The sequence below is a fragment of the Vulpes lagopus genome, chromosome X (genome assembly GCF_018345385.1).
Source record: "Vulpes lagopus strain Blue_001 chromosome X, ASM1834538v1, whole genome shotgun sequence".
Classification (NCBI taxonomy): Eukaryota; Metazoa; Chordata; class Mammalia; order Carnivora; family Canidae; genus Vulpes; species Vulpes lagopus.
In genome coordinates, this window is record NC_054848.1 from 19,411,612 (window position 1) to 19,437,730 (window position 26,119).

The window sequence follows — 26,119 nt, forward strand, 5'->3', positions numbered from 1 at the left end:
CCGGTGCATGGAGCCTGCCTTCTCCCTCTGCCTGTGTCTCTGCCTCTCTCTCTCTCTCTCTCTCTCTCTCTGTGACTATCATAAAATAAATTTAAAAAAAATTCTAGCTTATTCTGTGACAGAATCAAGTTTGTGATCACTGATCTAGAACTCACACTAAAGATTGCTTCCTTCTTAGGAGCACCTGTTCAGGGATGACTCTTCTGTACAGCCTGATTTTTTGTCTCTTCCAGATTCAACCAACCTTCTGTCCCATTAAGGAAGACACCATGTCTCGGCTCAGCTCATGGGAATACCTCCTCTTTTGTGTTCCTAGGTGACTCTGATACTGGACACAGCCTCTCTTGCTATATTCCCAGAAAGCAGGACAGGGTACTGGTCAAGAGTGCCCCGGCTCCACACCGCCTAGCTCTGAATGGGAGCACCATCACTTACTAGCTGTGGGACCATAAGCAAGTTACTTAACCTCTCTGCTTCAGTTTCCTGAGTGATCTAAGCTGAGGGGGTTTCAAAACCTACATCTAAGGTTGGTGGAAGAAATAAATGAGGTAATACATGTCAAGTGCTTAGGACAGTGCCTTAGCACAGGGCAGGCGTTCAGGAAGCATAAGCAGCTGTTATTATTGCTGTTCCTGTGTTTGAATCAGATATATCCTGCCCAATCCCTAGCCAAGTGTGCTGCAGGGTTGTCCGGCGAATGAAAGAATAACATGTAGGCCTGTGTGTCTTCACCCAGGTCATCTCTGAACACCTCCTCTTAGCAGGGCTTTAGATCTAAAGCCTCCCACAAATCCTTCCAAATACCTTACCTTTTGCAGGATCCCTGCATTCCGACTTTTCATCTTCCCTCTGTTAACAACAAAAGCTGGGAAGCAGAGGGAGGCAAAACACAGAAGAATCAAGCAGGGCTGATGGGATTTAGACAACACAGGGGAACCACCACTAAGAGCAAGCTAAAGGAATGCCCTCCAAATACCTTGGCAGGAAACTGCACATGCAGATAGTTTGTGATAAGGGCAAGAAAAAAAATGTGTCCAACTACATCTAAAGGCATTCTGCCCTTGTTTCTTTTCTTTACCATAGAGGAGGCAACAGGGCAGATTCACAATTTCAATTGTCTTGAGAGTATTTATTGTGTAATAACCCCACCTCCCCGTGCCCCACCCAGCTTCTCTCTGGTCCTGCTTTTCTGAGCATCCTAAAGGTTGAATACATTCTTCTCTACGGCGGATGAGAGTAAAGCTGAAGCCGGAACACGTGAGCAGGCCTCCATCAGGCACTATGTCACGACAGAGAGCTGCTCTGCTGCAAGCATGGCTTTCCTAGGGCGCCTCAGAGCAGTCCTTTCTCAGCTTAACCGGTACGCTCATGGAATTGAAATGCCGCTTCCCATCTAAATACAACATGGACTCTGAAACACAAAAGAAAGAACCATGAAGAAACCCGCAGAACCTTACAGAATCACTGTACAAACACAAGACTACTCGGGAGCACGAGGACAGCCACAAGCATGCAAAACTGGCACTCGGCCTGCCCTGCTGGGCCAGGGATGTGCAAGGCTCCCGACGGAATCGGCCTCAACTCTTGCCCCATTCCTTTGGCCGGACTGGTCTCTGACCACCAGTGGCTGTTGGCAGCTGGCACTGACTCTGCAGACAACAGACAGGTTCGGGCAGAGCAAGGACAGCCACCTGCAGGCCATGAGGCATCCAGGCCTTCAGGGCTGCAAACCCTCAAAAGCACAATCTTCTAAAGATATGCTCTAAAACCCCGAATATCGACGAACCATTTGGACTTCCTCTTGTGAAGTGTGTTATTACTTTTTTTCATACCCAGTATCCAAGATGCCTGCTTTTCCAATATCCTTTTATAGGTCACATTTGAACAACTTATTTCAGGTAAGGTAATGCTATCAAATGAGACATATTTGGGACAAGTTCTTTCCAAAATATAATCACAACTTACTTAAATTATCTTCTATGAATGTGATTATAAACTTCTTAAAAACAGGACAAGACTTTTTTATTTTATTTTTCACCTTCCAAAATAATCCCATGCTTTCAACTTTCATTGCTGGAATTTCTCATGGTGGTTTGGGGGTTTTGTTGTGACTCAGTTTCCCTCAAGTATGTAAAGGTGATTTTTATCCTCTTCAATCTGTGTAACTGAATTCTGTTCTTTGTTATTTTGTATGTTATAGGCAAATTATTTCCCCAGCACAGGTTTTTTTTTTTCATTTCCCAGTTTCATTCATTTTATAAAAGTCACAGTGAGTTTTTATTTCTGAAGTCCCTGCTAAATTTATGGTTTGTTGGGGTTTAAAAAAAGATACACTCTTGAGCTAATAGGCATCAGTATACTTCCTATGACAATTTAAAAGAAAAAAATTTCTTTGAACATTCTTCCATTCATCAGGGACAAGCAGACACTGCTGCTTACCTCCATATGTTCTAGGGAAAACCAAGGGCACTTCTTTTTCCGACATGAATGTGAAATGAAAGACATTGGTGGTCATATGCTCTTTACTCTCAAGAGAGGCCACTTCACTATGTACTCTGACTTGAATGTAATTGTCCTTAGTAAAGCAAACCTAAGAGATTTAGATACAACAGTTAGTCAAGTGCATTGAAAAGGGAAGAAAAGGCAGTCATAAGAGAAATATTGACTTTAGGGGAAAAAAAAAGACTTCTCGTCCAGGCCCAAATGATAGAAAATTGTATTTCATCTCTCATCACACACCTACCTGTGAAGAAAGGAACAGCAATGATCCAACCTCTACAGGCTTCTGAAACATGATATCATCCACGGCTACAACAAACGGTCGGGAGCCACTAATGGGCAAAGACAGAATATGGGTCAACCACAAAATTCAAATGATCTCTACTTCTCCCCTAACAATCAGCTGAAGCAAAATTTAAATAATCAAAGAATAAACTTACGGAAGGAGGGAAGGAAGACCAATGAGAAATGGTAAGCAATGCCCCTGAGACCAGATCACCACTCTATCTTTTCCCTCCCGCATATCATCACCTCTTCTCAGTAGGTCTTTAATGTACTGACAGAGGCAGCACTACAGCCTTTGGAAAAGTAAGCTCAAAGGTAGGTGGTATCACTAAAATAATTATCTAAAAACAGAGCCTATTCCCCAGTACATCCAGTCTGGTCCAAAATGTTCCATTTGGTTCAATGGGGTAGTACAAGCTGCTTCTCAGAAGTTAAAACCACCTTCACTCTGACTCACCCAAAGTTACAAGCAGTAGCCCATCCAAGTTCATATGCTTTCCTCATAAGGAAACCACCAAAGATACGATTAAAAATGTTGCGCTCCTATAGGATATAAAGTAATTATTAACAAATACAAGCTCCCAGCCACCCTCATATACAGAAGAAAGGAATTAGCACTGCTGCAGAAAGGAGGTGAGTTTAAAGATATGTCAAATTTTACACAAGAACCACGAATGCGAGTTATCCTATTTAAAAGATTTTTCAGGGATCCCTGGGTGGCGCAGCGGTTTAGCGCCTGCCTTTGGCCCAGGGCGCGATCCTGGAGATCCAGGATCGAATCCCACGTCGGGCTCCCGGTGCATGGAGCCCACTTCTCCCTCTGCCTCTCTCTCTCTCTGTGTGACTATCATAAATAAATAAAAAATTTTTAAAAATAAAAAATAAAAAGATAAAAGATTTTTCATTAACTTAAAATACCTGAGGGTGGCACACTTCCAAGCTCTTCAGTTTTGAATTCTCCATCCACACTGCATTAGGGGGCAAAATTCGACTTCGAAAACTTACGGTCCTGTACAAATGGAGATTTAGTAAACCCTGTGAATGCTATGGCTTTACTGTTGAAAAGCAAAATATTTGCAAACAACTCCCAGTATGTGAGGCACACGTAACTCTGGAGAGGGCCAAGGCTGAAATGCTTTCATAACCTACAATCTCACTCTGCTGACTTACTTCGGATCCAGCGTGTTTAGAAACATCTCATGTATGGTAGTCCTCTCCTCAGCACTGGGAGCCATTTTCAGTAATGACGTGGCACTGAAGGTCACCCTTCTCCCCTTGTTCACTGGAACACAGGGCAATAAGCAGCTACAGTCAGGAAGGTCATACCCCAGCACTGGGGTTCCTGACCTGGGCTGCCAGGGACCCTACAGAGGCAGCATTTCCAGATTTTAAAAAGCCCAGGGGAAATTAAACATCTATCCCAGAGGAGGCTGCCAAGGCTACATAAGGTATTTAGAGATTCTTCGCTTCCAGATGGAAATTATACTGGCTCAGGGGGGCCAGGAGTTATTTCACTGATAAGCTCCCATTTTATTAAAAATAAGAATGCAAATCATTTCACTTGATGAATACTATCTAATTGATAAAATTGTTCAAACTATGGACTCTGGGGAGAAAAATAAGTATTTTTAATTTCAATAAATTCTTGTCCTGAGTAAGACACATGACCGGTATGAGGAGACCATACATACTCTTACATAACCTACTCGGCAGTACAGTTAATGTGCTTTTTAAACTGTATCTTATTATAAACAAATTAATATACATTCTCCTTGTCTAAAGAGCTCTTCTTCCTCTGGGCTTTCAGGGATGAGTGGATTTACAAATGCCGGCCTAAAAAGAAGAAAAGAAAAGATTACAGTTTAAGAGGTGTCATTACCTAGCAAATATGGAAGGTGAACAATTACCCACTAGTTTCAAGAAGTCTTTGTTAATGCTGCCTGACCGCTTCCCATAATAACCCTAGAACAACTGAGGGGCTTTCTGGTTACGGATCAGTCTGTACACTAGAAAGTTCACATTTATAAAAAGAATACTGCCTCGCATCAAAAAATTTCACCTGATGGCAGTAATGAGGAAATAGTCAAAGACAGGCTGCAGAACATTCTCCAGGATAACTGGCCTGGACTCTTCAAAAAAGTCAACATATTAAAAGAAAGAAAATGGCAAGGGACTCTTTAAAATAAAAAAAACATGATAACTACATGCGATACATGATCCTTGATCAGATCCTGACTCAGATGGAAGGGCTATAAAAGACATTTTAAGGACAAATGGCAAAGTTTGAATATACATCGTTTATTACATAATATCACTATATCACTCAAATTTCTTGGATATAATAAAGGCATCCAGGTTGTGTAACAGAATGACTTTATTATCAAAAGATACATGCTGAACGAAAAGTATAAAGCCAAATAAGTTAAAACCTATACAGTTCAATCTGCCTTGGAATTGATGGTATAAACTCATGAGGTTGGATGTTCGTTGTTTTTTAACATACATCCTAGCTCTGTCCACCAAAAAGCCTTAGAGACAATGATAAATGAGTAACAACATATACTTCTAGGGTTCAGATTCTGGTCTCTAAATATCAGTGCTCACTGAGAGGAACCCCAGGATTCCTTGGAGAAACGGCTGGTTTCAGGCCTGAGGCAGGAAAAGTATAAGATGACCCCAGGACATCCCCTTGTACCAGAGAACAGGAAGACTAGTAGAGAAATGTGAAAAGAGCTTTTTTACATGAGCAAGCTGAAAGCTGCCCCCGCTGCCCAAAGATGGCTGCAATTTACTGAAATACAGACAATTAAAATCCATGAATTCACAATGATACCTTTTTAAAAAGCCAAAAAGTAGAAAAACCATGTCATTGCTAGCTAGTAAAGCAACTCATTATTCAGAAAATGTGTAAATAAAAGGCAAGAATGAAACATTAATCCCAACTTTCCTTTACAAACTAAATTACCCTAGCTAAGAAAGGAAAGCTCTTCTTTCCAGAACTCTAGGTAGTAAACATAGAAGGAAAGACAGGAGAGAATCATTTACATACCTTCATGATTAAAGCAATGATCAGCAATGAACATTTAAAGCACTGGAGAAAGACTGATGGGAGCTAGCTATCCACAGGGTGAGAGCATATACTCTGGATATATCCTGTACTATACTGCACCCTGCACATTATTGCTGAGTGTAAGGGGATAAAGTGAACCCTACAATGAAAAGATCAGTTTGGTCACTACTGAACCACCATACACCAATCTTGGCATCACTATGAGTGGGACAATCTGTACCTCCTGATATGATACAACAATTTGAGATACACAGATCTCATCACCTACAAAGTGCTCTCATCAAATATGCTGAACCTGAATCTAATCAAGGCTTTAGCTGTAACTTCAGTTTATAGAAAATACTAGAGATAGAGAAACAATTAAAAAAAATACCATGAGGAAGCAACAAGACAAATCTATAAAGTTGTACACTGTACAGAAAAGCCCATCTGGCCTTTTAACAAGTTTATATGAAACACTAAGGGGGCATTGGGGACACACAACTATTCTAGATTAAAAAGCCCTAAGAGATACAGTTCTGTGAATATACTAAAAGTCATTAAATTGTACACTTTCAATAGGTGAATTGTATGGATATGAATTATATCTCATAAAGCTATTAATAAAAATGATAGGATTAAGAGACATAAAAATCAAATGTAGTATGTGAACTTTGGATTGTGACTTGAACAGGTCATTAAATGATATCTGGAGAAAAGTGAATACGAATTGATCATGAGACTATATTACAGACTTACTATTATTTTTATTAGGCATGCTAATGGTAAGGTCTTTATTTAGGAAAATATCTTCATTTTTAAAGAGATGCCTACACTTAAGTATTCAGAGACGAAGGTCATCATGTCTGGGATTTACTTTAAAATAAAGAAAACAATATACTTTGAAAAAACAGATGAAGCAAATATGGCAAAAATGTTAAAAATTCTAAGTCTAGGTGATGGATACATGGAAATTCGTAATAGTCTTCTCTCTAGTTTTATGTATCTCTGAAATCTTTTAAAATGAAGAATTAGGAAAGAAAGAGCAATTACCCTTTATTTTCAGAATCACGAGCCACCATTACAAATGTTGCATCCAAAACAGGACAAAATTCATTGCCATGTAACTAAAGAACAATGGAAAGAAAATACAGATGTAAGAAATGCATTTACTGCAAAGACCTACCACAATTCTAACAGCATGCACCCTTTGAAAAAGACTACAATTAGAAAAAGAAAAGTGCGTTCGGTAACCTCCATCTGCTGAGTTGCCAGGCACAGAAATAAGCTCTGGATGAGAAGGGCAGCATGACCAAAGAGCCTATGGTCTGGGAGAAGAGAAAGATCTCCCAAAATTCAAACAGCAGACCAGGTGAGAAGGGCTGGGATGGACACTACCAAAGGGCTTTGGAACCGCATGTCACTGAAATCAAGGGCAAGGGTCACAGAGGGACCCCTCGGCATCAGCAGCATTTAACTGTCCAGCAGCGCGTGGGATCCTGGCTTTCTGCAGGCCTACCTGCCCTTGCAGTGGCACACAGAGCCAGGTGAATGGCCCACTGCACTCACAGACATTAGTATTTGCAGGGTGCCAACTACCAGCACAGGTTTCAGTTTCCTTAGCTGAGTGCGGGGGCTCCTGCGAAGCAGGGAGGATCAGTGATAATTCTGTGGATTGAGTGACATATTTACAATGCCCAAGCCTTTGCGGTTTTAAGGTATTTCTTTATCATCTAGGAATCTGTACTTCCAGGGAAGTTATATGAGGTCCTGTCATCAGCTGAGGGTACAGTAGGCTGGCTCGACAGACCTCACCCCTACTCCTCACTGCTGCCTGTTCAGGCACCATCACCCTCTCCCCCTCAACCTTCTTCCCGCATCTGCTCTAAGCCTGCTGGCACCATATATAGACAGGCCTCCACAACACAGCCCAGATTCCTCTCTGGTTGTTCACCAAACAGCCCTCTCACACCTGCACCTTTTGCCCTAGCCGCAGCTGACAATTCGGAGGTTTTCGAACATACCATGCTACGGAACTCCTCCTGCCCATGTCTGTGTCTGATGCCTTCCTCATAGCTGCTGTCCTCAAGACACTCCTCCCCACTCCTACCCCATTCCTCCTCTTCAGGCAGAGGTCATCATCCTCTCCTTGGTTTACCACTAGAATGGAAACAAAGTCCTCCCCTGAAAGTGGTTCTCAATGTAACAGAGATGGATACCACCCCTATAGGGAGCATTTGGATATGTGTAGAAGAGGTTTTGGTCGCCACATGACTTGAGGAACATCACTAGCAGGGCAGGGGTAACCAAGGAGCTAAACATCTCACAACACGGGATTGTCCTACATAACTAAAAACCTTCCTACATACAATGCCAATAGTGTCCCTACTGAGAAATGCTGCATAATGCTTAATATTCTACAGATCTCAGGACTCCTGGGTGGCGTTTGTCTTCGGCTCAGGTCATGATCCCAGGGTCCCAAGATCAAGTCCCACATCGGGCTCCCCGTGGGGAGCCTGCTTCTCACTCTGCCTATGTCTCTGCCTCTCTCTGTGTGTGTCCCTCATAAATAAATGAATTCTTTAAAAATATATATACTACACATCTCCCTCAACTTATGTCCCAACAAACCCATCATAAATTGAAAATATCATTAAGTTGAAATGCATTTAATACATGTAACCAAGAGAGCATCACAGCTTAGCCTAGCTTACCCTAAGCACACTCAAGAACACTTACATTAGCCCACAGCTGGGCAAAATCATCTTATACAAAGCCTATTTTATAGGAAAGTGTTGAATATCTCAAGTAATTTACTGAATATTCTTCTCAGAGTAAAAGCAAAATGGCTGAATGAGGACAGGATGGCTGCAAGTGTATCAGTCATCTACTTTCATGATCACACGGCTGCCTGGGAGCTGCAGCTCGCTGCTGCTGTTGTACTACGTATCACCAGGCCAGGAAGAGATCAAAATTCAAACTTCAAAGTACAGTTTCTACTGAAAGCTCTTTCAAGGCATCGTCAAGCTGAAAAAACATGAATCAAACCATCCTAAGTTGGGGACCTTATGTAAATCATAGTCACTTATTTATGTGGCTGTCTCCCTATTGTAGCATGTGCTCCTTGAGGACAGAGACCCTTTTATTCACACTTGCATCCCTTTATGCATAGCACAAAGACCGGCAGATGGCACATACGCAATCAGTATGAATTAAGGCAGAAAATGACTGAGTACTACTAGAATGTGAACTCTAAGAGAATCAAACTTTGGGGTTTCTTAAAAGATTTTATTTATTTATTCATGAGAGACACAGACAGAGAGGCAGAGACACAGGCAGAGGGAGAAGCAGGCTATCCACGGGAAGCCTGATGCAGGACCCAATCCCAGGACCCCAGGATCACGCCCTGGCTGAAGGCAGACGCTCAAACGCTGAGCCACCCAGGCATCTCGAGAATGAAACTTTGTTTAGCTCACTACTGCATACCTGGCACAGCACAGGCACTCAATAAACAATGGCTAAGTCAATGATAAATGAATGGATGTGAGGAAGTGAGCCAGGTGACTCACATCCAGATGTTGTCATTAAGACTCATACAGTTTGGTAGAAGAGAAAAAGATGTGTTCATACACAGCTTGGTGCAGAAGAGATTCGCCGGTGCCAGGAGAAAGGTCAGGGAAAGGGTACTGAGGGAGGAGTCATAGGGAAGGAATAGGTGCTATGAGCTGAAAGCATCCGAGCATGAGGTGATCTGGAAACACAGGTGGAATGTGGATGGTGGAGCCAGAGCATGACAATCTCAGGCAAAGAAAAAAGCATAAGCAATGATACTCATCCAACTCACTGTTTAAATTATGGTTTATTATAATGAACACCTACTAGCACCAAGCATCAAGAATGCAAAACTGAACAACTCTCTACTCTTAGAATGTTCAAAATAGGGATCCCTGGGTGGCGCAGCGGTTTGGTGCCTGCCTTTGGCCCAGGGCGCGATCCTGGAGACCTGGGATCGAATCCCACGTCGGGCTCCCAGTGCATGGAGCCTGCTTCTCCCTCTGCCTGTGTCTCTGCCTCTCTCTCTCATAAATAAATAAAATCTTCAAAAAAAAAAAGATCAGCTTTGGAAGACCTAGCTGGTAAAAATCTGTACAGTTAACAGAGAGGCAACAGACTAGAGGCAGGCAGGCTAACTAAGACAGTTCAGGTACTCACACAGGAGGCAGTAAGGCCTTGAGTGAAATACATGGGCCCAGGAGAAGGGGAAGAAAGAACTCTGATGAGTTGTATGGGTGATGAATTTGCAAGACTTGGCAGAAGGCTGCATAGGGCAAAATTAAAGCTATCACAAAGGGTTGGGGCTGGGGAGACAAAAGGGAAAATGAAGGAGGATCAGGACTGGAAAGGAAACCAACGGACTCAGTTTGTAACACACTGCATTTGAGGTAGCAAAAGCACATGCAGGGGGAGAGAGATAACAGGTACCCCTAAGGTAGGTCTGAATGTCAGTCCCAGAAAAGATTTGGGGCCATCTCCATAGCGATGCTAATATATCAACATTATTGCCAATGTGTGATTAGTGGTCACTGTGTGACAGGCAATTATACCAAGTAATTAAAATGGTTGGGTTGTTTCTTCATTCACCCTTAGCAAACAATATAATGTGGTACTATTACTGCTTTCATGTTACACTTGAGACAACAGAAGCTCAGAGAAGGTAAGTAATTTACCCACAGTCGCATGGCTAATAAGCAGCCGAGTTGGGATGTGAACCTACAGGTACCCAAAGCAAAGGCAAAGCCCCTACCACCAAGCTTCCTGTCTGGAATAGAAAGGATCACTCAAGTCTTAAGTTATTAGTCAAAATGACCAATGAGAAACACAAACTTAAAACAGACATTTGTTCCTGCCTAACATTAATTTTCATTCTCTCTCCTCACAATAGCTCCTGTATCTCTTTTCAACCTATTGGGCCAAGATTCAAATAACCGAGAATCCCCAGAACAGGTCCTACAGCAGGAATCTGGCAGGGCAGGAATCAACCATGAAGGTGGCTCAGTCGACTAAGTGTCCAACTCTTGGTTTCGGCTCAGGTCATGATCTCGGGGTCCTGGGATTGAGCCCGGCAGCTCCCCACTCAGCAGGGAGTCTGCTTAAGGATTCCCCCTCTTCTTCTACCTCTCCCTCCACTCGCTTTCTCTTTTTCCCTCTCTCTCTCTCTAAAAAATAAATAAATCTAAAAAAAAAATCACCCACCATCTGCATGACATGAACTTTCAATTGTTTCTCTATAAGTGGTGAGCTATAGACTTGTCTATTGATACATAGGTAACTGTGCTTTTCACTGGGCCTGGATGGTTGTATTGGAATAAGCAGTCAATCTTTAGATAAATACACACCTGAAACATTTGCATCTTCACTTCCATGGATGTCTTCCCAACCCAGCTAACATGGCCACTGAACTTAATGTCCTGTTCTGGGCTTAAGCTCGTCTTACACATATCTGCAAGACAGAAAATCAATCTGAGTTCAAATGACACCCAAAGCTATCTGTATTTCAATTGGAAAATTTCACTTGAAATTCTGACCAATTCCACCACATTTCCTTTTTTCTTTTTTACAGTCTTCAAAACTAAAAACAATTTTTTGACATATAAAAAAATTCATATGCCTTTTGGAAAACTATAGACAATGCAAAGAATATAAAAAATAAAACTGGAATCATGAAAAACCCTTCCACTCAAAGATTATAATAAATATGTATCTTGGTACATAGCACTCTAGAATTTTCATACATATATATATACACATAAAAATTCCCATAAAAGGAAAAGATTTCCTCTAATTTCAATTAATCTCCTATAGGGCAGCCCGGTGGCGCAGCGGTTTAGCGCCGCCTGCAGCCCGGGGCATGATCTGGAGACCCTGGATCGAGTCCCACATCAGGCTCTCTGCATGGAGCCTGCTTCTCCCTCTGCCTGTGTCTCTGCCTCTCTTTCTCTCTCTCTGCATCTCTATGAATAAATAAATAAAATCTTTAAAAAAATAATCTCCTATAATTACTAAGAATGCTAATTATTCATAGAAAATAATATTGCTTACCAATCTTGTCCACCAGGGCTGTAACTATTGACAAAGGAGACATCTTAGCTGCATGAACTCTGGTGTGCATGTAGCAAATAAGAACTGTAAGGAAAGCGAAGAGAACCAAATGAAGGAAAAGCAAAATTATTTCCCAACATTTACAACCAACTCTCTGCAATTATCTGAAGACCCAACCCCCCAGATCCCACCAGCAGTCTTTTCTGATAACCAAAGACTTTTATATTTTATACATTGAAGATATTTGAGGATTCTCTAATCTGACCGCCCACTCAATTTTAGATTTGGTAAAGAAATCAAAGCTCAAAACCAGCAGGCATCCTGTCACTACTACACAGAGACACACACAGTGCCTCAACTAGAAAAAGACTCCAGCCCATGAGTCTGACAGCACTGAAGATCTTCAGAAAAGAGAAACAAATCACAGGGACTCAGCAATCTATTTTCCTTGACTCTTCCTTAATCATAAAACAATTACTTAACTGAAATCATTCCTCCTTCCCAAATAACAGATTTGACTCTTACACCACCTTGTGGCTATCTATATACTTTTAATCAGCTAAGCGTGCAGCTATGCATCTTACAAATAACAAGTCATTTAAAGATGTATTATACTCCTGTGTTTAGAAGCCTCACTGCTTCTCCATGAGTCATTCAAACTTGTATCATCAGCCCTCAGGACCAGGGTCTGTACCCAATATTACTTAAGTGACAATAAATCCTTCCATCCATGCACCTGCTAAAGGATGCACTGGGGGAATGAGAGGCTAAAGGCAAGCAGGTCCATTTAAAAGTCTCTGTGGTACCCATAAAATACATCACATGTGGCTAACCTATGGTAGCCACTCGAGGAAATGAAAGGATCAAGTTAAGAAGAAGGTGCACTTGACAGCATTTTAATAAACCCAGGTCTCTAGCTTGCCTGAGTGAAGATGGTACACCATTCACTGAAAAAGAGAATACAAGAAAGCACAATGGACTGTTTTCAACATGTTAAATTTGAGAAGCCTATAACATTTCCAAATGAAAATGTCTGGTAGGCAGGATGACAAATTGGTCTGGAACTAAGAAAAGCAGAACAGGAAATATAGCTTCCTAAAGATTCCACATACTGATAATAAGTGAAGAAATGACACTGAATGAGAGTATTTAGAGTGTATAGATAAGCAAAAAAGGGTAGAAGACAAAATCCTGGGGATAACCAACATTCAAACGGTGCTGGACGCTAAAGAGGGCACGTGATGGAATGAGCACTTGGCGTTATAGAAGACTGATGAATCATTGATCTCTACCTCTGAAACCAAGAATATATTACACGTTAATTAATTGAATTTAAATTAAAAAATTCTTCATAGATCACTAGGCAAAGAGGAGCCTACACAAGAGACTGGGAAGGAAGAGTCAGAGAGGCAGGAGGAAATACCATAAAGATGAGTTTAACAACATTGTAAACTTGGAAAAGCATCCATCAGGGGCACCTGGATAGCTCAGTCAGTTAAGCGTCTGCCTCCAGCTAGGTCATGATCCCAGAGTCCCAGGATCAAGCCCCACATCTGACTCCCTGCTCAGTGGGGAGCCTGCTTCTCCCTCTCCCTCTGCCTCTTCTCCCCAATAGTGTTCTCTATCTCAGATTTTAAAAATCTTTTTAAAAAGGAAAAGCATCTATTAGATCATGAAATAAAGGGGCTGATGGAGATCTTGGCAAGAGCAGTTCAATAGCAGGAGGAGGAGCAGAAGCCAGAACATATGAGATTTAGAGGTAAATAGGAGGTTAAGGTATAGAGGAAATAAGAGCAAATGACTTTTTTCAGAAAGTTAGCTCTGAAGTGAGGGAGAAAGTTCAATAGTGTTGTGAGGGAAGGGGATTTTACCTACTTTTCATTCTGAGATGGAAGAGCCTTTAACATGTTTGTAATAAGCTGAAGGAAATGTGAAGTTGAGAAAAGGCTTGAGATACTAGCGAGAAAGCATAGGTGATAAGGCAAGTTCCTAGAAGAACTGGAAAGAACAGAATCAAGTGAACAGGTGAAATGGATGGCCATCAACAGGAGTCAATGAGGAAAAAACAGGGTAGTGGCAGGGGAGTTTGTGCATTTAGGGACACCTAAGTAAACCAAAGTCAAGAGTGTATGTGTGCGTTTTTTTTTTTTTTAATGTCAGTAAGAATGTTTAACCAAGTTTATTTTTTAAAAGATTTTATTTCTTTATTTAAGAGAGAGAGAGAGAGTAAGCGAGCGAGAGAGAACATGAGTGGGGGTGGAGAGTGGCAGCAGGAGAGGGAGAAGCAGGCTCCCGGCTGAACAGGGAGCCTGATGCTGGGTTAGATCCTGGGACCCTGGGATCACAATCGGAGCCACCCAGGTGCCCCTAACCAAGTTTATTTAATATTTTTTTAAAAGATTTTATTTATTCATGAGAGACACACAGAAAGAGGCAGAGACACAGGCAGAGAGAGAAGCAGGCTCCCTGCAGGGAGCCCAATGTGGAACTCAATCCCAAGACCCTGGCATCATAACCTGAGCTGGAGGCAGATGCTCAACCACTGAGTCACACAGGCACCCCAGTTTATTTAATCTGAAGAAACACAAAGCTGGGTGTTAAGCCTAACAACTGACTTATGTCTATATTGTAGAAGTCATTAGAGCTAAGCCCTTTCCCAACAGTTCAGTCAAAAGGTCATTAGTAAGAGTAAGCAAGGTAGCCCAGAGTGGGATGCTAAAGGCCAACTGGAATCAGGAGGACATAAAGAGAGGAGACAACAAGATAATGGCCCAGCATGTTGCAGACTGAGCAAAAGGAGGAGAGTGACCCTGCAGAGGGGGACGTGGTACAAATCCCAGTGAGATGAGGGGAGCATCCATGAGGGGACAGAGGTGGCAAAGATATGAAATTGGCTACATACAGAGGAAACTGAAGAAATAAGTATATGGATTTAGGATAATGGAACCAGCTGGAAAAGGGAATTACTATGAAAAGGGAAGAAGAAATGAATGAACTTGTGGTGCTGAACCAAAATTGGAATGGTCAGTGTGAACTCATTGTTTTCATCGATGGATAGACAGACAGACAGACATGTAAATGTATGTGCATAGATTCCCCAACTTGTCCACTGAAAGGGCACAGGAGCAGTGACACCCCAGCAGCAGTGACCACTCCCAGCACTGGTATCTTGGCTTCTAATTACCATTCTCCATCAGAAAGAACCAGAGCTCCTTGGAGATTTGGTTGATTTCAGGACTGAGGCAGGGAAAGTACAAATGAGCCTAGAACATCTTACTGTGTAAGAAAGCAAAGAAGTACTCAAAGAATGATGGGGACCCATCAAAAAACCACAAGCCCACCTGAAGGGACTGGGACAGTCCCAGCACAATCTGAGCACCAGAAGAGATGACAGCAACATATTATAATCCATTCAATAAAAAAGGAATCCAGGCAGCCCGAGTGGCTCAGCGGTTTAGCGCCGCCTTCAGCCCAGGGTGTGATTCTGGAGACCTGGGATCCAGTCCCACATCGGGCGCCCTGCGTGGAGCCTGCTTCTCCCTCTGCCTGTGTCTGTCTGTCTGTCTCTCTCTCTCTCTCTCTCTCATGAATAAATAAATAAAATAAATAAATAAACAAAAAAAATAAAAAAGGAATCCTTGAGTCTATACTGATTTTAAAGTAATAAATTGGTGATGAGAAATGGAATGTTTATAAGGTCTGCCTACAAATTACTTAATAATTACAAAGGAGGAAAGAGTAAGTTTACAGTGAAGAAGCCTGGCAGACACCACCTTCATCAGGGGATTAAAGTTAACATTCCAGTAATGGGACAAATGAGAATTATGCACCAGTTGACGAGATGCAATGAGAACACATCATAATTTCTGTGATGTCCCTGCCAAAGATGTATGCCCCAAATCTAATCTTGGGGAAGTATCAAATAAAACCAAATTTAGAGAAAGTTCCAAAAAAGAACTGGCCTATAATCTTCAAAAGTATCAAGGTCATGAAAGAGAAACACCAAGGAGCTATTCCTGACACAACAACTAAATGCAACATGTGATTCAGAACTGGACCCCTTCTGCTACAATGGACCAGTGGTGAAAGCTGAATGGGGTCTGAGGATTAAACAATCTAAAGTATCAGGGTTAATTTCCTGATTCCAATGGTTGTATTGTGGTTATGGAGGAGAATGTCCTTGTTTGTAGGAAATTTTTTTAAAGATTTTATTTATTTATTCATGAGAGACACGGAGAGAGAGAGGCAGAGACATAGGCAGAGGGAGAAGCAGGCTCCATGCATGAGCCTGATGTGGGACTCGATCTGGGGACTCCAGGATCATGCCCTGAGCCAAAGGCAGCCGCTTAACCACTGAGTCACCCAGGCGTCCCATTTGTAGGAAATATTAATGAAAACAATTGGGGATGATGTACATCACATTGGCAACATATTCTCTCACATGATTCAGAGAAGAACAATTCTTTGTACTGTACTAGCAACTTTTCCATAAATTTAAGACTTTTTGAAAAGCTATTAGAAAGGATTAATAAGATTACAATTGTTAAACAGGAATCTACATTTTCAGGAAAAAAATTATGACAATTCAGAAGTAACAGAGGCCCTTCTTTTGCTCTTTTACAATATCCTCATCTGTGCAACTTGAAGAATTTAAAAGGCCCCCTCCAGCCAAAGAATTCAATGTATAGCTGTAAATATTTATTTAGAAATATTAAATACCAGTACCTCCTAAGCTGTCAAGGTCCTCAAGAATCCTGCCAAATCTGTGAAATAAAGAAAACTGTGATTAAATGAAAATCATGATGATCATCTCTTAAAAATGAAGAACATAGTTTGGGTGGATGAAAGGTTCTTAAGTTGAATGTGGTGATGGTTGCATGACTCTTACAAATATACTAAAAACCACAGAACTGCACACTTTACATAGCTGAATAGTATGATGTGTGAATTACATCTACATCTCAAAGTCATAGTAATGAAAGGAAATAAAATAAAAACAAATGACACAAACAAAAAGAGTGCTGTGTTACCTTATAGTGTTTTGAACAGTCAAATACTTCTCTCGTAATTCAGGCTGACTACCCAAAGGCAAGAGAACCTCAATATAACTGTCTTTCATTGTCCTGGGTGGTAGTCCTTCCTGCGACTTAGCCAAAAAACTCTGAAGTAATTTTCTTTCCTCCATTGCTTTCACATGGTCTCTGAGAAGAAAGGATGAAAGCTTCATGAATGAAACACAGAGGCAGTGCTATCCCACATGCCAGTGACAATCAGGCAAGTTAGACCCCATCAAAGGAGGAATATGAAGGTCTGGACCTACCTCATTTTCTCTTCCTTCCCTCCCTCCCCACCTGGCTCTCAGTGTAATTAAAAATTTTCTATTAAAATGCCTTGCGGAGGGGATCCCTGGGTGGCGCAGCGGTTTGGCGCCTGCCTTTGGCCCAAGGCGCGATCCTGGAGACCCGGGATCGAATCCCACGTCAGGCTCCCGGTGCATGGAGCCTGCTTCTCCCTCTGCCTGTGTCTCTGCCTCTCTCTCTCTCTCTCTCTGTGACTATCATAAATAAATAAATAAAATTTTTTTTTAAAAATAAAAAATAAAATGCCTTGCGGGGCGCCTGGGTAGCTCAGGTGGTTAAGCATCTGCCTTCAGCTCAGGTCACGATCCCAGGATCAAGCCCCACATCAGCTCCCTGCTCAGAGAGGAGTCTGCTTCTCCCTCTCCCTCTGCCCATCCCCCTCCCACCTTGTTCATGCTTTCTCTGTCACTCTCTCAAATAAATAAATAAAATCTTTTTAAATAAATAAATAAATAAATAAATAAATAAATAAAATGCCTTGCACTTGTAGATTTAAAAAAAAACATACTTATAAGTGATATAGATAAACCCAAACAAACCATATGTTCACCCTCATCAAAAAGTATATTAAAAAATAGAATATCTGGCATTAAATTAAAAATGTAGTGATGGATACAAACACATCTATGGGCTAAAGAAAGTGGCCACTGAACTCCATATTTCCATCTCTCACCTTGACAATTCTTGCATTCTCTGTATGTACCCTAGCTCTCTGTCTCTCTTTCTGCCTTCAATTTTAGGAAAGAGAGACAGAGGATGAAAAATAGAGTATATCCAAAAGAAGTATGGAAGGCAGAGCAAAAGGTAAAGAGGAGGAGATCCTGAGGCGAACTTGGAAAGGAGATGGGAAGGGAAGAAGAAGACGAAACGATTAAAGTGGAAGAGAAGAGAGAGAGGGACACCTGGGTGGCTCTCAGGGCATGATCCCAGGATCTGGGATCAAGTCCTGAATCAGGGTCCTTGTGGGGAGCCTGTTTCTCCTTCTACCTATGTCTCTGCCTTTCTCTGTGTGTCTCTCATGAATAAATAAATAAAATCTTTAAAAAAAAAAAAAAAGAAGAGAGAGACAAGGGGATAAGAAACTAAAATGTTAAAACATCATTAATTCAGATGTCTAAGCTTCACTTGCAAAGTATTATTGCCAAAAAGGTTTAGCTTAATATAGGGGGTAGAGGAACAAGTTAAATGGTACCAGGTAAATCCTAAATATGGAACATTCTACATGACAAATAGCTTGGCCTCTTTAAAGTCAAGCTGGTAAGAAAAAAAAAACAGGGAGGAGAATGGTCTGCTATTCTAGATTAGAGGAGACCAAAGAGTCTTAAACACTAAAGGCATCAAATCTGGCATCAAATTAAAAATAAATAAATCTTTTATTGGATCTTGGTATTTTTGTAAAAAGCTGTAAGAAACATTTGGGAAACAGTTGAGAAATTCTGAATAGATGAGTAATATAATATTAGGGGATTATTGTCAATTTCACCATGTAACAGAATATCTTGTTTGTTAGATACACAATTGCAGATTTTGTTATAAAAGAGAATATATTTATTTATTGGAGATATATGCTGAAGCCGCATAATACCTATAATTCACTAAGAAATAGTCAAGCCAATATATGCAAATTGGCAAATCTGGAAAAACCTCAATATCAAATCAAGATGGTAGGGACATAGGTATTCACTTTTTCTACTTTTCGGCAAATTGAAAATTTTCATATAAGCCGTTAAAAAGAAGTCATTAGATAACTTCTATACCAATAATAGATTATTGTATGCCTAATAATTGCTTTTTTTTATCTCAATAACCCAGTCTCAAAATTCAGTGCACCAAGAAGGATATTACCCTATTTCACAGGGGGGAAATATTGAGAGACCGGGTTAACTGGGAACTGCTGTTAGCAAGAAGCAATAAAGGAATCAAGCTGCACAAAAAAGAAAAAACAAGAAACTTGGGTTTGAGTCCCAAACTCTGATACTCAATCTTTCAATCTTGAGTTTCAGTTTCATCATAGGTAAAAAAAAAAAAAAGATAAGAAAATATGCCATAAGCATGTCACAAGTTTTATTGAGAACCAGTGAGGTAATATACCTGAATATATTTCAAAAAATAACAGAGTAGGTGTAAATCACATTTTATGACAACAACGCACCAAATGATGAGTATGATGGCATGTTGGTCTTCTTCAAGTAAAAAACCCATTTCCAAACACAGGGCCCCCTCCATCCCTACAACGAGACCATCAGCTGAGCCTAAATACAGCCTAACATAAGGGATGAAAGAATGAAGGACCACAAAGCATGCTTACCTCCAGTTTGTGGATACTCCTACTATCTCCCGCAACTTATCACGAACTGAAAGAAAAATAAAGAGGTCACTCCAAGAAACCAAGAAGTATCGGAAATGGATTATGGCAATGAGTTCAAGAACCATGAAAAGCAATTCATGCACTCAAAAGCTTTATTTTTTTTTCAAAAGCTTTAAAGATCCATTAATTTCCATTTAATGCCACAACAGAGAGCTCAGGGAAGAGATCAAGCCTCTGCTTCCTAAAACCTCCAAACAATTATTGTCTCCTTAGTGTAGAAAGGAATACTATTGTGCCAATCACTGGGATTTGCACACACAAACAAAAAAGGGTAACTTCAATTATTCATCAGGTGGGGCAGAATCAGAGTCCGTAGGAGTGCCCTTATGATGGAGATATCATGACCAAAAACGTCACCTAGCTTTTTATAGCCAGCAGTAAATCAGATTACTTAGTGCAGGGACTAACACTGATATCCAAGTCTCATTCTAACTGATTTCTCATATATTTTTACTACCCTGATTGTTAGAAAAGTTTGAGCCACAAAAAAGAAGCTAAGATGTAAATCAAGGAAAAGCAAAGAAAGTAATTTAATTTTAGTTAATGCTCAAAAAGTGCAAGAATAAATTAATGCAAAAAAACTAAGCACTTAAGAAAAAGTTGATACTAATTACCACACACACCGTGATTCACATGTATAGGTGAACATGCTATATGGATAAAGGGAAAACAAATTAGATAACCAGTAGAAATACAAGACTAAAAAATAAATCTATAGAATTTCACATAATACTGAGTTCATTTTTTTCTAGCATTTATATAGGATTTAGAAAATATATATTCCAGTTTATAAGAAATTAACTACAGAAATCCTTGGTCCTTCAATAACTAATGGATCAAAATGAAATATGGTTAGAGAAACATGCATTTTAATGAAAAACAGTTGATTTTTCTATCAAACAGTTGTTACACATAATAAATTTGGTACAAACCATAATTACAACTAAATCATAGGGGTACCTGGGTGGCTCAGTCAGTTAAGTGTTCCACTCCTGGTTTCAGCTCAGGTCATGATCTCAGGGTTGTGAGATCGAGCCCTGCATCAGTCTTTGCGCTCAGCGTGGAGTCCGCTTGTGATTCTCTCCCTCTCACTCTGCCCCTCCCCCTAATCACTCACCCTCTCTCTAAAATAAAATAAATAAGTAAAATCTTTAAAAAAAAAAAAACTAGATCATAAAGAACTGCAAAATCTACAGGCATACCTCATTTTATTGCACTTCATCTTACATCTTACTGTGCTTCCGAGGTATGCCTCCAGTAACCACTAGTATATTGGCCTTATTTCTTATCTTTATTCCCTCCTGAGTTCCTTGAATAAAAGAAAGGACATAAAGTACACAAAATGTTATACTCACTGATATTTGCTGATGTAAAATGATTATTACTAGTTTATTCAGTGTAAGAAGAAAGATGGGTACTGATGGCCAAGAAAAAAGTAGAAATTGTAATTACGCATATATAATACATGTGTACCTTTTCTAGAAACCACAATTTTAATTATAATGAATACTCTCAAATTGATATAAACATCTATAATTTGCATATCAGGCTAGTAACTGAAATTAATTTCAACTAAGCATGGATTAACAGCATGTCTCTAACAAAACTATAGATTAGGAGCATTTAGTTGCTACAAATGAAGGGCCCACCTTTTATCCAGCAGGTGTCTTTGTTCATGCTTTCCCCTTTAGTACTGATACAAAGAAGGTGTAAATCATTTAACTTGAAAGAGCTCCATCTCCCAGGCTCCAAAGCTCAAATTCTGAAAGTGGTTTCTACCCAAAGCTGATCTTTTTTTTTTAAGATTTTATTTATTTATTCAGGAGAAACACAGAGAGAGAGAGGCAGAGACATGGGCAGAGGGAGAAGCAGGCTCCCTACAGGGAGCCTGATGTAGGACTCGATGCCAGGACTCCGGGATCACACCCTGAGCTGAACGCAGATGCTCAACCTCTGAGCCACCCAGGCATCCCTTTACCAATCATTTTATAAATGAAAAGTTTATAAAAGATCCACCTTTAGTGTGTCTCATGTGCCTAAACTATCTATCTATATGCCTCCCAAGTAAGACAGGGTTTTTCACCACGTGGGCCCAAAAGATAAACACTCATGCTTGCCTTCATGCATATGGAAGACTCTCTGTTTCTCTGGATTCTGGGATCCTTGAGTCAGTCCTCTGCCAGGAATAAGCAGCTCCCTGTTCAAGGCACAAAGCCTACAAAACAAGATAAGACACACTAGAGTAGGTTCCATGGCTTCTTGGAAACCTCAAAGATTGGCCTCTCCTCCCAGAACACTTGGCCATCACACACCCTCAGTATACGCTTTCTTGTAAAGGTCTGTACCTGTTTCTCCAGTGTATATTTGCATACGAGGTTATTCTATAAATCATCTCTCCAACTAGAGTAAACATTTCATGAGAACAGAGACCAATTAGCTAACAATCTACAAAATAAATAAAAGATATCAACCAGGTTTAATGGATTTACTCTTGCTTTTTTTATTAGCTTCAGAAGCCCAGAATCAATCTGGTAAACTATTGGGTAAATTAATTACAAACATATATTATTAATTATGAACACTTATTTTGTTCTTTATTATCACGCCATAAGTTAAAGCCAATTATATCAATTTGCAAATAGAATTAACCATTTCCAGACTCAAAGACTGGGGCAGAAATTTCCTAATCCCCAAACAAAATAAAAGCTATTTACCCAAATGTCCCCAGCCTAGTCTGCCAAAATAAGTTGGTTTAGCTTACTGTTTAAATGTTGACTCCTAATCACTCACTATTGTATCAGGAATAACACACATATAATATCAGAAATTGACAAAGCAATCTACTGATGGCACAGCTGAAGAAAACACAGCACTGAAGAGGTTAAGAACCCCAAATACTGTTACTCATACTAGTTCAAGTTATTAGTAAATTCTTACTATCTCATGCTGGGACAAGTGAGGACTAACTCCCTCATCTCCCCCCACCCCAAAAAAAGTTTCTTCATCTGTAAAATGGGGTAGTTATAGTAACTATCCTATAGGACTGTCATAAGAAGAAAGAAGTTCACATACACACATGTACTCATGAATGCACACGCAGGCAAGTTGCTTTTTTCACAATCTCAGGCTACTTCCCTTTTATACATGCGGCACTGAGGTGGAGGGAGCAGAAGAATGGTTTAATCACTACTGGACACCTCAGTACCTCAGGTATACTGGCTTCTCCCTGATAAGCTCTCGGAGTCTTAAAGGAAAATTCTGAGGCCTTTAGAAGAAGCTGTCAAGAGGCTTTGGGATATTCAGGCCCTAGGACTCCATGATTGAACCTTTCCAATGAAAGAAGACCAAGGAGCCCAATCTCTTCATGGTTTGCCTAGGAAGTCACAGAAATCACCTAAGGTGTGAGCAGAAGTGTCTCAGCTCTGATCTGGATCCCAACCTTAGGGGAGGTGTCCAGGAAGAGTTTCCAGTACAGTAATAGGCAATGCCACTCACAGGCCCTCTACTCTGGGGAAATCCCTCAATTTAGAAACGGACAAATTCAGGTGACTCTTTTGTGAGTCTGGAACAAAAAAGAAACGAAAAAGACTGCCCACTAGTCAAATAACCTAATCATGTTGAACGGTCTGTATTCATTTATGAACTCTCTCTCTCTCTCTAAACCCTGGATAGGACTCACAAGAAAGGAATGCAGGTTTATGGGAGTTCAGGACAAAGAAAGAGACTTCCAAACTGGGGGAGAGGAGATCAAGAAAGGTTTCCTGGGAAGAGGTACATGGCAAGACCATGTAACTTTGTAGAAGGCCTTTCACATCATGTCCAATGTAAGCTAAAGCCAACTGTGGCCCTTCTTGTCATAACTTTCAACCTGTCTAAACAGTGTTAACAAATCTTTTATTTTTTCAGTGCTATATGAGAGAGAGACAGAGAACCTTTTTCAACTGGTAGCAAGACCCACAGGGACAGTGAGAGAGAGAGATCCAGGGCCCTCGAGAGAAATGATAGAGTTCAGGGTCAGGTGACACCAGTGTGGGCCAGCTATGGGAGTTGACAGACCTGTAGCGGGATGATTCCAAACGCTGGAACAGGGGTGAGGCCCTTGGGGTCCTGGCCAGACACAAAGAACCTGGGAACAGCTGGAGTGCTCAGGTGAAAGGGGCTGAGGGAGAGCCAGACCTGTCCTAGAGTCTAAGTCCCTAGGCCTTCAATGGACAAGCTGGCATGGACACATACAAAAAAGCATCCTCGTCCAAGTAGCCTTATCAAGCCTCCCACCTCGCCCCCTTCCTGCTCATTAAAGGTAAAATTTAGATCAGCACCGAAAGCCCTGGGCACACAGTCCTGACTAAAGTCCTGACAGTCCAAGAGGTACCCTGCAATCTCTGCCCACATTAACCAGTCAAGCGGGTCAAGCACTTAAACCGAGAAATGCTCTCCAAAGGAGGGCAAAGGGCTGGAAAGTAACGTGGAATCCTAAAGGCTAGCTTTCCGACTTGGGGCTACCCCAGACCACACCCCTGATGAGCAAAGAGAAAGGAATTTCAAGGGAACACCCAACTTCCTCCCTTAAAGTGCCGCTCCGCTTTTAACCTCAAACTCTGCTCCAGAAGCCTTTAAGGTGGGGGTCGCGGCGCCCCACCCTAAGCCCAATGGCACCCGTCCAGGCAGCAGGTGGGCGCCCCTTCCAACCCGGCCCCACTTTCTGCTCCAAACCATCGCATTAGTCCTCCCAGCTGGCGGCCTGCTCCTTCCGCCCGGACCCGCTAGCAGCCCGGAGCGAGGGCGTGGGCGACCCCAGGACCCCGCCTCGCCGCCTCCTGCTACCTACCGCAGCGCCAGCCGCCTCATGGCGCTCCACAGCCGCGAGCGCGCGCGATCCGAGACCCGGGCCACGCGAGCCGGCCGGGGGGGCGGGGGGAAGTCGAGGGAACCGAGAGCCGGAGAGCGCGAGCGCAAGCGCGGGACCAGACCTGCTCCCCACGACCGCACCCTCGCAGAGCGGCCGCCCGGGGGCGGAGCCTCGCTGCTCGGGGTGGGGGCTCGCGGCCGCCGGGGGTGGCACGCGGCGCCTGCAGCCGCTCCCATTGGCGGGAAGCCGGAGTTGGTCCCCACTCAATCAGCGCGCCGGGCGTGTTGCTACGGGGAGGACCGGCCACTCCCCGCCACGGTCGATTAAAGGCACCACGGCCAGAGAGTGACGTGGAGGCCAGGAGTCCAGGCGGCTAGTCTCCGTCTTCCCGCCGCGCCGAAGGCCGCGCGCAACCTTGACCCCCGCGTCTCGAACCCTGGTCTGTGGCTCTTGCCCTTCGGCTGCACGTCGGAATCTTCTGGGCAGCTTCCTGGAAGACTGATGCCTGAGCCCCACCCTCTGCGGATTCCGATATAGTCAAGAGTCTGGTCCAGTCTTTAGAATGTCTAAGGGCGCCCGGAGGCGATGCTTATTATGTAAGCAAAGTTAGAAACCACTACCCTAAAGGGAAAAATTGTTTCTGTTCTAATCTCGGCCTGCCCCCTAGTGTTTGAAAGTTGGGAGATTTCTGGCTGGCCCGGAGATATTCAAGGCCAGAGCGTTAATGTGATTTTACTGTACAACCCGATTCTCCATTTCATTCCACGAATTCCGTTTGCAGTAAGCCAGATGCTGTTGTGGATGGTGGGGATGCAACAAAATAGACAAAAATCCCTCCCTTGGGGGCTTACCTTAGAGAGAAGAAAAACAAATCAACAAGTTACCACATAACATAATTTCCAACATGGTAAAGCAGTCTAAAGGAGAATCCAAACAAGATAATGAGAGAGGATCTTTACAGAATAAACACAAGTCTTGCTTTACCCCTGAAGATGTTTCTTTCCTAGAAGGCAGGGACCAAACTGTATGCTTTTCTGATACGTCATGCTTAGTAAAAATGTGTCCATTTTAATTAAGCTGATTTTTTTAAATCACATCACAAATTACAAATGGAACATGGTCTTTGGCTTTGGCTTTCCTCTCTACCTAACTTTTATCAGCCCTGCATCCTGAAGACTCTTCTTTCTGGATGAGCCTGCAGGGACCTCTCTTCCATTTTTGTTCCTACTGTTTGTACCTTTTCATGTGCTCGCTTCGGCAGCACTTGTGCTCACTCTCTCTAGTGTAGTCTCTCTCTAATAAATAAACTCTTAATAAATAAATTATTAAAACAGCTTAGCAACCCTGATTTCTATGTGTGTATTGTTATAAAGCATATGTGTTATACCGAATTGTAGGTAGCAGGGATAAAAGGCAAAGCAGTCAAAAATCAGACCAGGAAACATCCAACACTGTCCTTAAGTAACAGATTCTCCACCCCCACCTTTTTGTTTCCTGTTATGCTCCATTAGTTCTATTTTGATTTGGTGTCAGGGTAACAGAGATAGTATCTAAAAAAAAATCAAGCATTGATTTTACATAAGATATTATCAAGATACATAAGATATTAT

The 26,119-nt window shown here is 41.7% G+C and overlaps 1 protein-coding gene across 3 annotated transcripts; it reads right to left on the reverse strand.

The window, feature by feature from the left end:
* Positions 1–1,114: 1,114 nt before the first annotated feature.
* Positions 1,115–25,035, reverse strand: ACOT9 (acyl-CoA thioesterase 9). Of its 3 annotated transcripts, none has more exons than XM_041741059.1 (16): positions 24,489–25,035; positions 21,778–21,875; positions 20,275–20,310; positions 19,601–19,646; positions 16,963–17,133; positions 16,658–16,695; positions 11,933–12,016; positions 11,230–11,333; positions 6,887–6,960; positions 4,550–4,617; positions 3,955–4,066; positions 3,703–3,793; positions 3,242–3,327; positions 2,744–2,831; positions 2,440–2,590; positions 1,115–1,411 (listed from the first exon to the last, which is right to left on the reverse strand). In XM_041741059.1, exons 1-16 carry the CDS (start codon positions 24,743–24,745, stop codon positions 1,323–1,325), a joined length of 1,593 nt encoding a protein of 530 aa, XP_041596993.1. In that variant the 5' UTR covers positions 24,746–25,035; the 3' UTR covers positions 1,115–1,322. The 3 variants fall into 3 exon arrangements, with proteins under 3 accessions (XP_041596993.1, XP_041596994.1, XP_041596996.1); XM_041741060.1 differs by having other exon boundaries at positions 20,284–20,310; positions 24,489–25,034; XM_041741062.1 differs by lacking the exon at positions 20,275–20,310 and having other exon boundaries at positions 24,489–25,033.
* Between the last annotated feature and the right edge of the window lie 1,084 nt (positions 25,036–26,119).